The sequence below is a fragment of the Bos grunniens genome, chromosome 20 (genome assembly GCF_055505025.1).
Source record: "Bos grunniens cultivar Pamir isolate PY7600 chromosome 20, Bosgru_T2T1.0, whole genome shotgun sequence".
In the NCBI taxonomy this organism is placed as follows: Eukaryota; Metazoa; Chordata; class Mammalia; order Artiodactyla; family Bovidae; genus Bos; species Bos grunniens.
The window spans coordinates 12,482,501-12,495,489 of NC_141184.1; the positions used below are offsets into that span (position 1 = coordinate 12,482,501).

Below are 12,989 nucleotides of genomic sequence, written 5' to 3' on the forward strand. Positions count from 1 at the left end.
TTTCCAACCCAGTATTCATTCTGAGATTAAAAATCCAAGGCGAGGGAAGTGTTAACATGTGTGGTTCTTGGCCACATTTTCTAAGTACTGGTCTACTAATATAGACAGTAATGGTCATATTTGAAGAATACTGTATATACAATAGCAAAACCAAGAGGGCTTGACAAAAAGAGTAAATGTCTAGGCTTGATTCCAGACTAAAGTCACATGTCGGTTCTTCACAGACTAAGTGTGAAAAGAGTGAGTCTGCTAAGAACACTGAATGACATGAGGAATAACAGTGTCAAGAATCTGTCTCATGCAAGAAACATGCTTAATGAACTTTAGCTAAATGACAACAGACTTCAATGTCTTGAAACCCTATCATGGAGGAAAGGAAATAAATAACTTCTTTTTTTCTAACGAGATCAATGACATTAAAAGAAGGAAGATTTGGGATTAAGAAAATAAACAAATTTAAAGCTATCAAACTGCCTCGTGAAGGGACCAGCTGCCTGTTTGACTCTAAAATAATGCGATCTTAAAGACAGGAGTTCTTAGAGTCATTTAGTCCACTCATTCACCCAGGGGTCCCTTAGGTAGCAACCTTGGCTGCTTCTTGGTTGTATTCAGGCAGAAGAGATAAGTGTTCATAAAAGAGCAAAGTAGAGCTGGGAAGTTGGGAACAAATTTCAGTGAAGTGAGGTATTTGCTGTGCAGAGAACACACATACCAAGCAGACTCTCCTATCCCAGACACTCAGAACGTGTGGGAAGAAAGGGATGAGAGGAGGTGGGAGGGGATGTCTGTATTCTCAGCTTTTTTCCAAGCTCAAGGTTTCTATTATTATCATCCAATACTGTAGAAAGTGGTAGGCTGCAAGAAAACTTGGCAATATTTAGTCTTATTGGGCAAGAATAAAGCCACTAGCAACCATGGAATGATCCTTTGAACAAACTTGAAAGGAAGGTTTCTCAACCTCAGCACTATTGGTTTTTGAGGCTGGATAAATCTCACAAGGACTTCCCAGGTGGCTCAGTGCTAAAGAATCTGCATGCCAATGCAGGAGATGCAAGTTTAGTTCCTCGGTCAGGAAGATCTCCTGGAGGAAGAAATGGCAACCCAGTCCAATCTTCTTGCCTGGGAAATCCCATGGACAGAGGAACCTGGCAGTCTACAGTCCAGGGAGTTGCAACAACAAAACTGTATGTGATGAGGATTGTCCTGTGCACTGTGAGGATATTTAGCACATCCCTGACCTCTGACTCTTCATCCCAGCAATACCTCTTGACCACCCACCATACCCCCTCCCTAGTTCTAACAAACAAAAATGTCTCCAGTCATTGCAAAATGTCTCCTTGGAGCACATTTGCCCCTAGTTGAGAGCCACTGCTTTACAATAACTTCATATTCTACCCTCACACTTACCTGTTGGCCAGAGTTTGAACCTCGACATGCTTCTCTCCATATATGAACTTATAGCCCTGAATAAAGGAAAGGTACGATTTGGGCGTCACATGGGTAGAACGTCGGAATCTCTGGAAATAATCAACACACTTTTCAGCTACTCCATCCTGGAAGGAGCCCATGCACTGAACGACTTCCTTCTTGGTTTCCAAACTGCAGTCAATATCATAGGCAGAGAGGAAGTGTTCAGACACTAGAAAGAATAAAGACAGTATGTGAAATATGAAAGCGAATGATCATTTTAAAAGTTAAGTGCCTTGAGTCACAGATGTAAAAAATAAGTTTACAGTTACCAGGGAGGAAAGAGGGAAGAGTGAATTGGGAGGCCGGGATTGACATACACATATTACTATGTAGTTCAGTTCAGTTCAGTCGCTCAGTCATGTCCGACTCTTTGTAACCCCGTGAACCGCAGCATGCCAGGCCTCCCTGTCCATCACCAGCTCCCAGAGTCCACCCAAACCCATGTCCATTGAGTCGGTGATGCCATCCAACCATCTCATCCTCTGTCATCCCTTCTCCTCCTGCCCTCAATCTTTCCCAGCATCAGGGTCTTTTCAAAAAAGTCAGCTCTTCACATCAGGTTGCCAAAGTACTGGAGTTTCAGCTTCAACATCAGTCCTTCCAACGAACACCCAGGACTGATCTCCTTTATGACGGACTGGTTGGATTTCCTTGCCGTCCAAGGGACTCACAAGAGTCTTCTCCAACACCACAGTTCAAAAGCATCAATTCTTTGGTGCTCAAGTGCAACTCTCACATCCATACATGACCACTGGAAAAACCATAGCCTTGAATAGACGGACCTTTGTTGACAAAGTAATGTCTTTGCTTTTTAATATGCTGTCTAGGTTGGTCATAACTTTCCTTCCAAGGAGTAAGTGTCTTTTAATTTCATGGCTGCAGTCACCATCTGCAGTGATTTCAAAAAAACAAAGCCAGCCACTGTTTCCACTGTTTCCCCATCTATTTGCCATGAAGTGATGGGACCAGATGCCATGATCTAGTTTTCTGAATGTTGAGCTTTAAGCCAACTTTTTCACTCTTCTCTTTCACTTTCATCAAGAGGCTCTTTAATTCTTCTTCACTTTCTGCCATAAGGGTGGTGTCATCTGCATATCTGAGGTTATTGATATTTCTCCTGGCAATCTTGATTCCAGCTTGTGCTTCATCCAGCCCAGTGTTTCTCATGATGTACTCTGCATATAAATTAAATAAGCAGGGTGACAACATACAGCCTTGACGTACTCCTTTTCCTATTTGGAACCAGTCTGTTGTTCCGTGTCCAGTTCTAACTGTTGCTTCCTGACCTGCATACAAATTTCTCAAGAGGCAGGTCAGGTGGTCTGGTATTCCCATCTCTTTCAGAATTTTCCACAGTTTATTGTGATCCACACAAAGGCTTTGGCATAGTCAATAAAGCAGAAATAGATGTTTTTCTGAAACTCTCTTGCTTTTTTGATGATCCAGTGGATGTTGCCAGTTTGATCTCTGGTTCCTCTGCCTTTTCGAAAACCAGCTTGAACATCTAGAAGTTTACGGTTCACATATTGCTGAAGCCAGGCTTGGAGAATTTTGAGTATTACTTTACTAGCGTGTGAGATGAGTGCAATTGTGCGGTAGTTTGAGCATTCTTTGGCCTTGCCTTTCTTTGGGATTGGAATGAAAACTGACCTTTTCCAGTCCTGTGGCCATTGCTGAGTTTTCCCAATTTGCTGGCATATTCAATGCAACACTTTCACAGAATCATTTTTTTAGGATTTGGAATAGCTCAACTGGAATTCCATCACCTCTACTAGCTTTGTTTGTAGTGATGCTTCCTAAGGCCCACTTGACTTCCCATTCCAGGGTGTCTGGCTCTAGGTGAGTGATCACACCATCGTGATTATCTGGGTCATGAAGATATTTTTGTGTAGTTCTTCTGTGTATTCTTGCCATCTCTTCTTAATATCTTCTGCTTCTGTTAGGTCCTTACCATTTCTGAAGAGATAATTTATAAGAACCTACTAAGAAGCACAGAGAACTCTGTTCAGTATTCTATAATGACTTATATGGGATGAGAATCTAAAAAAAGGTGGATATATGTTTACATATAACTGATTCACCTTGCTGTACAACAGAAACAAACACAGCATTGTAAATCAACTATATCCCAAGAAAAAAAAATTTAGTTAACTGGCTATTTTAAAAAACTTAATACAGTTCTTAGGAACACATGCCCTGTTTATAGCCCTAGCTAGGTAGATATATGTCAACATTTTTGGCCCCAGGCCTATGACATCAACAATTTTATTTTTTCTTTCATGTACAAAACCATAATAGACTTTAGCCTATCATAAGTCTTTGTTTTCTGGTATGTGTACAAAGACGTCTCCTCTACACAGCTGCAGGTTCTGGTCAGCAGCCAGGCTATTTTATGGTTTACATAAGGATGAAAGTGGTACAAATAACTCAGAAATCAGTGCCACCTGGTACTCATATTTAACAACCCCATTTATTTTTTTTTTTTTGCTCAGAAACTGCCATAACCTTAATTCCCCCAGGCTGTGACTGCATTTGTAATGTAGAATGTTCAGCACTAACTTTTTTTATGCCCTGGCCATCTTATTCTTAAATGTGGCACCTGGCCATCTGTAGTCAATTTTAATTTATGGTATCCTTTAAAAATGTATGAGTAAAAATCTGCTGTTGTAGACCTTTATCCTCCCAACAGTGCCAAACATGGGACCAATCCTAAAACAGCATTTCTTATTATAAGACCTGGCCGTCAAGTCAGAGTGAATCCATCATCACAAAGACATAGCATGTGTGCTGAACACCTACCACTATGAACCTTGGTCTCAATCCCAAGGAATTTACAAGGCTTGTACATAACACAGTTAAAGTTTATCATAAACATCTTTATTCATCCTAGGAAAAATGGTCTATGGATTTCCTTTAGAAGTGCTACTACTATTGAATGATGTACATAAGAATTATAAATAGAAATACAGGCAGTAAGGAGGGAAGAAAAGAGAAGGAATCAAGTGAACAAACCTATCAGGTGATGCTTAGCAGAGAAATGAACAATGGTATCTTCTCAATATTAATGAAAGTCACTCAGTCGTGTCCAACTCTTTGCAACCCCATGGACTATACCGTTCATGGAATTCTCCAGGCCAGAATACTGGAATGGGTAGCCTTTCCCTTCTCCAGGGGATCTTCCCAACCCAGGGATCAAACCCAGGTCTCCCACATTTCAGGTGGATTCTTTACCAGCTGAGCCACAAGGGAAGCCCAAGAATACTGGAGTGGGTAGCCTATCCCTTCTCCAGAGGCTCTTCCTGACCCTGGAATCGAATCAGGGTTTCCTGCATTGCAGGTGGATTCTTTACCAACTGAGCTATCAGGGAGTAATTGATCACTAAATTACGTTCTTAATGCCATAACTGTGAGACCATTTACATCTATGTAAATAATAGAAACGGTTTATCAATTGGGTTATAAATAGAGTTTAACATATACACTGAAAGGTAATATATTAAGACACTTGGAAGCTATATTTTTTCATATAATTTAAGCAAACACTATAAAGAACAACTTAAACTTTAGGAAGTTTAAGTCTAGTCATTGAAAACGTACGAACAATTCTTGCCTATGACAAACTAGGTTTTAACCCCAACGGCAGCATTATTCACTATGTGCCAGGCATGATACCAAGTCTTTTATCTGGCATTATGGGATATTCTCAAGAATGTCCCCACTTTCTGAAAACTTTCTTGTATCGGTTTGGCTGAAAAGTTCATTAAAATTCTTCTATAAGATGTTGTGGAAAAATTCAAGTGAACTTTTTGGCCAACCCAATATTTACCATGTAATAATTTTTATCCTTCTTATGCAAACTGATAGTATTAACTGTTGTTATTGTTTAATCACTACATCAGGTCCAACTCTTTTGCAACTCCATGGACTGTAGCCCACCAGGTTTCTCTGTCCATGGATTTCCCAGGCAAGAATACTGGAGTGGGTTGCCATTTGCTACTCCAGGGGATCTTCCCAACCTAGGGATCGAACCCACGTCTCCTGCATTAGCAGGCAGAAACCTTACTACTGAGCCACCAGGGAATCCCCATAATATCAATAATGGTGACTTTTTTCATTATTTAGCAAGTTGTCTTTGTGTCTATCCAAAGAGTCAAAGAAAAAATCTAAGCACATTTTTCCGTAGTCCCACAGTCTCTGATGCAGGAAAGGTTAAAAAAGGACCACTTCCTCTTAGGGTGACCCAAGCCTGCTAAGACTCAGACAAAAGGGCATGGAAAATCCTTCTGTTGTCTTCAATGTCCAATTACCAAGATACCGAGGCCAGTTTGGGGACCCACCTTTAGGCTGATGTCTGAGCTTGGTGGAGGTTATATCCCGGTATTGTTTGTTCACATCACTTGGTGTAGAACCAGGTGATGGGTATGTGGGACAGAAGGGAGGACACTGGCCTCAGCCCCTGAATTTTCCTGAACTGGAAATTTTCAAATTTCCAATTCATTTGGATTCAAAGAACTGAAGTAATAAAGTGAGGAGGGCACATGAGTTGCCTATCCAGTAGCCGTCCCCTCTCTTTCAGTAACAAAAGAATCCTAAATTTGCTCAGAGTAGCAATCCACCCAACTAAAAGTCTTTGATTCCCCAAACTCTCTTGTAGCTGGAGGTGACCCAGTTTTGGCCAAAAACATGCAGACAAAAGTCCCTGGGGAAGAACCCTGTCCCGACTAAGAGACAAAGCTTCATGTTGCACAAACAGACACAAAGCCTTGAGATGTAGCAGCCCTCTGGTGCCTACAAGAACAGGAGCCTCACCCTAAGGATGACAGCAAGCTAAGCACAAGGTCCCCGGCTGTAGTCTAGGCTGCACATCTCTGTACTTCCTCGTTAGCAGGAAAAAATAAAATAAAATAAAAACCTTGTTTATGCCAAAAATAAAATAAAAAAACTTGCTTAAGCCACTACTGCTCTGGTTTTCTCTTACAGCCAAACACATAATTAATGCTACGTTCAGAAGGAAAAGATATCTAATCCTGGCAGATTCTAAATCACAAAACTTTATCAATTAATCCTTAGAATATCCCTAAGTGATGGATATCACTATGTATATTTTACAGATAAGGAAAATGAGGCTTATAGAAGTTTGCTTGCAGGCAGGAGCATCTGAATTCAAAGCCAAAGATGATGAATTCTAACGCCTAAAGCATCTTGATTTAGAAATTCAAATACAACAAAACTATACAGAGTCTTTAGAGTGTTAAACAACATTTTTTATTGGAGCTCAAAGTTCAAAAGTACCTTCTGACCAACGTGCTTCATAAACAAAATACGCTAATTGTTCTGGGAAAGAGCGGGGACTACTGCAGTTGGTGTTCCTTTCTGAGCGGTTACTGAGTGCAGTGGCCTCATTTCTGCTTACGCTCCATCGTTAGTTGCGAGCAGTTTCCGAAGCGGTGGTGTCTGACTCAGAAGGTGGAAATCCTGCATACTATATTAATAAATCAAGTAATATTTTTGAAAAAGGGCCAGTGTATATACATAATTAAAACGGCCTTCTTTGAAAAAAAATATGCCATATATATGCTTATATGATTTTATAAGCATATTGATTTTATTGAGACGTTAGTTACAAATAAGGATGGCCTATTTTAATAACAATGTGCTTATTTTAAACAGAGCCCAGTAGGACATTAATAATTATCTTCACCTTGGAGAAATCTGAATGAACTGAATTTAGTAGTGACTTTGGAATCACTGACTTTCATTGAAAAACACAATATCACCAGAATAAAGATAGTAGAAATACTTAGAAACAATTCAAAACAACTCAATATTAAGCTAAAAACAAAGGTTTGCCAAAATGGAGATTACTAAATGGTGGGAAGGCCAAGGATTTTATAGTGTAAGATAAAGCATATTTTTCCTTAAATGTTTCATCTAAAGATTCAGTCCATTTAAATTCATGCATATAAAGAATTTCATTTTTTCAGAAGCAATATAATTACTATAATATCTTGTATTTATGGTATGTGTGAGATAAAGAGGAGGACACTTGGCTTATTCTGAGTATCTTTAAATTAGAAAAATACTCTAAACAATAAGAATAAACTATCCAAAAAAATAAGAAAATAATACCATTCATAATAGCACCAGAAAATAAAATACTTAAAAATAAACTTCACCAATAGTGTGAAAGACTTGTACTAAGAACTATAAAACACTAATGAAAACATTACAGTAGATGTAAATATATAGAAACACATTATATGTTCACAACTTGGAAGGATTAATATTGTTAAAATGTCTATAGTACCCAAAGTAATTTACAGATTTTATGAAATCACTATCAAAATTCCAATGACATTTTATACAGAAATAGAAAAATTAATGCTAAAATTCTTATGGAACCACAGAAGACTCCTAATAGCCAAAGCAACTTTGAGCAAGAACAAATCAGAATCACTTCCTGTTTCAAAATGTATAACCAACCTACAAAACTTAAAACAGCATGATAAATACAGGCATGTAGATCAATGGGACAGAACAGAGAGCCCAGAAATAAACCCACACACATACAGTCATGTGATTTTCAACAAGGGTGCCAAGAATATTAATACGATAGTGCAGTAAGTCAGACAAAGACAAATATCATATGTTAGCACTTATACGTGGAATCTAAAAAAAAAAATTATACACATGAACTTATTTACAAAGCAGAAATAGACTCGAACATACAGAAAAACAAACTTATAGTTACCAAAGGGGAAAGGTGGTGGGGAAAGAAAAATTAGGAATTTGGCAATAACACATACACCTGGAGAAGAAAATGGCAACCCACTCCAGTATTCTTGCCTGGAGAATTCCATGGACAGAGGAGCCTGGCAGGCTACCATCCATGGGGTCGCAGAGAGTTTGACACAACTGAGTGACGATCGTTCGACACAACTGAGTGACGATCGTTCACTCATTCACTAAACACACTACTACATATAACATAGATAAACAAGGGCCTACTGTATGGCACAGGGAATTACAATCAATATTTTGTAATAACTCACATGTGAAAAGAATCTAAAAAATAATATATACCTTTATATACAACCAAATCACTTTGTTGTACACCTGAAACTAACACAACATTGTACATCAATTATACTTCAATAAAAAATAAAAATTAGAAGTAAACCACAATAAGATATAACCTCATACTTGTTAAGGTATCTATGATCAGGAAAAAAAAAGGAAGAAAAAAGATAAGTGTTTGTTAGGATGTAGAGAGATGAGAACCCTTGTACACTATTGGTGGGAATGTAAATTGATACAGCCACTATGCAAAACAGGAAATTTCTCATAAAAATTAAGAATAAAACTACCATATGATCCAACAATCCCACTTCTGGTCATATATCCACAGGAATTAAAATCAAGATCCTAAACAGACATCTGTGCTTCCATGTTCACTGTAGCATTATTCACAATAGCCAAGACATGGAAACAGCTCAAGTGCCATCCATGGATGAATGGATAAAAAAAATGTGATACTTACATACAATGGAATATTATTCAGCCTTTAAAAAAAAGAGAAGGAAATTCTGCCATGTGCAACAACATGGGTGAACCTGGAAGGCATTATGCTGAGTGATATACAAGCCAGACCACAAGAACAAAAACTACATGATGTCACTCACACAAGGAACCTAAAAGAGTCAAACCATGGAAGCAGAGAGTAGACTGGTGGCTGCCAGGGACCAGGGGAGGGAAGTGGGGACGTGTTAGACAAAAGGTACAAAGTTTCAGTTATACAAATGACTGAGTCCTACAGATCACCTGTGTGCCACTGTGCCTAGAGTTAACCATGTTGTACTGTACAGTTAGGATCTTGCTAAGAGGACAGATCTTACATTCAGTGAGTGTTCTTATCCCAAAATAATCATTATCATCTTCATCATTTAAGGGAGGAGCACTCAGGGAGAATGGGAGAAAGAGGGTATTGGGTGGGAAGAAAAAGGCCACATTCGCGAATCAAGAAGAACAGAGCAGGAGGAAAAGAGTGACCTCAGGTAAGGATGGGAAGGCAGACAGAACCAGTTCTTCCCAGCCTCGAAGGCCACGCTAGAGACTGTGCTTTTTCCTAAGGGCAGTGGAAGGTTTTAACTAGAAAGCAATGTGATCAAGTTTATGTTTTCATCAGTTCAGTTCAGTCACTCAGTCGTGTCTGACTCTTTGTGACCTCATGAATCGCAGCACGCCAGGCCTCCCTGTCCATCACCAACTCCCGGAGTTCACTCAAACTCATGTCCATCGAGTCAGTGATGCCATCCAGCCGTCTCAGCCTCTGTCATCCCCTTCTCCTCCTGCCTCCAATCCCTCCCAGCATCAGAGTCTTTTCCAATGAGTCAACTCTTAGCATGAGGTGGCCAAAATATTGGAGTTTCAGCTTTAGCATCAATCCTTCCAAAGAACACCCAGGGCTGATCTCCTTTAGAATAGACTGGTTGGATCTCCTTGCAGTCTAAGAGACTCTCAAGAGTCTTCTCCAACACCACAGTTCAAAAGCATAAATTCTTTGGCACTCAGCCTTCTTCACAGTCCAACTCTCACATCCATACATGACCACTGGAAAAACCATAGCCTTGACTAGACGGACCTTTGTTGGCAAAGTAATGTCTCTGCTTTTGAATATGCTGTCTAGGTTGGTCATAATTTTTCTTCCAAGGAGTAAGCGTCTTTTAATTTCATGGCTTCAGTCACCATCTGCAGTGATTTTGGAGCCCCCAAAAATAAAGTCTGACACTGTTTCCACTGTTTCCATCACTGTTCTGCAATGTGAGATGGATGAGAGACAGGTGAGAGAGGAGGAGAGATCATTAGAAAGCTATTTGAGTTTTCCAGGTGAGTTACAATGATAGCTTGGCCCAGGATGCCACTGAAAGGGAAAGAGTTGGATAGAATCCACCATATTTAGCAGATAAAGTTGGCATAACTTAGTGATGGAGCAGACTTGAGAGGTGAAAAAAGCTGTTAAAGACAAAGAGCTCTCAGATTGTCGAGTTTCATGGACAACTGTGCAACTCCCTAAGTGAGACCGACCTGAAGAGGCCCAGTTCGGTTCTGGACATTTTGGGTTTAAGGAGCCTGGGAAACATCAATGAGACTGTGTCAAGCAAGCAGTTGAGTGCACAGATTTCAAGCCAGAGGACATAGGATACCAGAGATAAAAAATTGATGGGGCCTATTACACGGGAGGCTATGGATGAGCTTGCCAGGGAAGAGAGCTGGAGGGAAGAAATGAGTCTGCCTTGCCTTCCAATATGCCTGGCTCCATAAATGGCATGCGAAGCTCAATAAACAGGTTCTGAATAAATGAACAAATAGATGATGCCTGAAAGTCAGGACACTTGTTAGGAGCTGAGGACATAGAAACAAAAAGTTTCCCTGCCCTCCATGGAATCTTGGCTTAGGTTGATGCAAAGAGATTTAAAAGAATGGGGCAGATTGTGAGAAATCAACAAAGGAAGCGCCTATGTCTTGTGATAGAAGGGATAACTGAAATAAAGACTTGCTAGGAAGGGCTCATAATTTAAATGACATCATCCTAATTATAGTATATTATGGTGCTTGTCACCTGAAATTTGTTATTTTTATCATTAGTAGTAATACCTTACATGATAGTCTACAAAGCATTTGCATACCAATTATCATATTTCACAGTATACTTGAATATAGCTCTTAAATACTGTGGTTTTATGCTCTGCATTTGTATCTTACTTCACAGAATTTTAAAGTTTTATCCTTAGTTGTATTGACATTTAAATAGGATTTAAAATTTTTAAATCATGGGTGCTTTCTCAAATCTTATAAGAGGGAACACTGTACATCGGTATTTCAAACATATTAAAATAGTCTATGTTTAAAAGACACAGATCAGAAAACCATTAGTATTGAGAGTAGAGTGCTAAGAATAAAATGTCAGCAGTAAAAGAATCCACCTGCAATGCAGGAGACTCGGGTTCGATCCCTGGGTTGGGAAGCTCCCCTGGAGAAGGAAATGGCACCCCACTCCAGTATTCTTGCCTGGGAAATCCATGGACAGAGGAGCCTGGTGGGCTACAGTCCAGGGGCTCACAAAAGAGTTGGACATGACTTAGCCACTAAACCACCACCACCGCTACATACATACTATACATAAATATTGCCTATAGCTATTGGCTTCTCGCACCTCTGATAATTCCTTCAGCCCCTCTGTCCCCGGTTTTCCATGTATAATGAGTGGGAGACAGTGAATCAGTCATTCTCCCACTGGGAACCGCAGAGCTAGGGAGGGAGGTATGGCCGAAGCAGGTGACAGGGCCATGAAAGGATGAGGCTTCAGAATCCTTCCTCACCCTGCTTCTCACTGTTTTATCTATTAGGGTTACCTGCCATGTTTTACTGGAAAATAAGCCTCTTCTTAATTATTATGAAGACATAATAATCAGGCCAAAAGTCTGAAAATGACTGCCCTGAATCAGGGTTCTCCTGAAGTCCTGATACAATAGGTCAGAGGTAAGACTTAACTATCTCCATCTTTTAAAATAGCTACAGACATTTTCTCACCAAAAGCTGAAAAAACCATAAACTGAAGGAATGCTCTCTAACATCTCCTATACAACTTTCATGTTCAATTGCATTTACAGAATAAGAGAAGCATTCATGTTCCACAGGATGGAGGATTAAACAGAAGGAGAAGCAGCAAGGGCTCCGATCATGAAAGTCTCTGTTGAACAATCCTTTTTCAGGCCCAGACACCATCAGAGGATGGATGATAACGTTTTCCTCTTTGATTTCCAGCCCTGCAGCCACAAGAAGGAATTACCTGGCTTAAACTACTCTGAGGTTGACCAACCCACTTAAAAAAGAACACAAATGCTATTAAAGAGATTGAAACCTCAGTGTCCTCCTGTGATGTCCCAGGACCTGCCTGGGGACCAACGGAGACAAAGCTTTAAACCACACTGAAAACACTAGAATCACCGTAAATTAACCCGAGGGGGCACAGACTGAAGATGTCATTCGCTGATAACCAAACTCTGGGGAAAAAATGAGCTGCCAAATGAGAAAGAGCGAAGTCTTGCAAAAATCCTCAAACCCTGGACAAAGTGACATTTGGCTCAATCCAGTGGATGGCACAGAATATAAATACACACACACACACACTATATACCAGAAATTCTGATATAAAAAAATCTCCCCCATACTAACCAGCAACTAAGGCATCCTTGGGCCATCGGCTGAACCAGTCAATAGTGCATCCTGAAATGAGGGCAGGAAACTTCAGAGCTCGATTTCGAAATTTCTCCCCCACCGGCGAAAAGCAGAGCACAATGTGAAGGTTCTGTCGGACGCGGCTCATGAAGTAGTCATACAGGTTTTCATTCGTAGGAGGGCGCCTGGGATACTCTTTTTTCATGACTGATATGAGATCACTATTAATTTCATCAATTTCATCACGAGCAAAGAGGTTGGAGACCTTCGAGAAAAGTGCA

The 12,989-nt window shown here is 40.0% G+C and overlaps 1 protein-coding gene across 1 annotated transcript in view; it reads right to left on the bottom strand.

Moving 5' to 3' along the window:
* DNAH5 (dynein axonemal heavy chain 5) overlaps positions 1-12,989 on the bottom strand; it is a 330,796-nt gene that overhangs the window by 88,384 nt on the left and 229,423 nt on the right. The window contains exons 55-57 of the mRNA XM_086361232.1: positions 12,706-12,973; positions 1,408-1,639; positions 1-20 (exon numbers count right to left, since the gene is read on the bottom strand). The exon at positions 1-20 is cut by the window's left edge and continues 95 nt beyond it. Coding sequence (XP_086217358.1) covers positions 1-20; positions 1,408-1,639; positions 12,706-12,973 — 520 coding nt within the window. The remainder of the gene's footprint in view (positions 21-1,407; positions 1,640-12,705; positions 12,974-12,989) is intronic.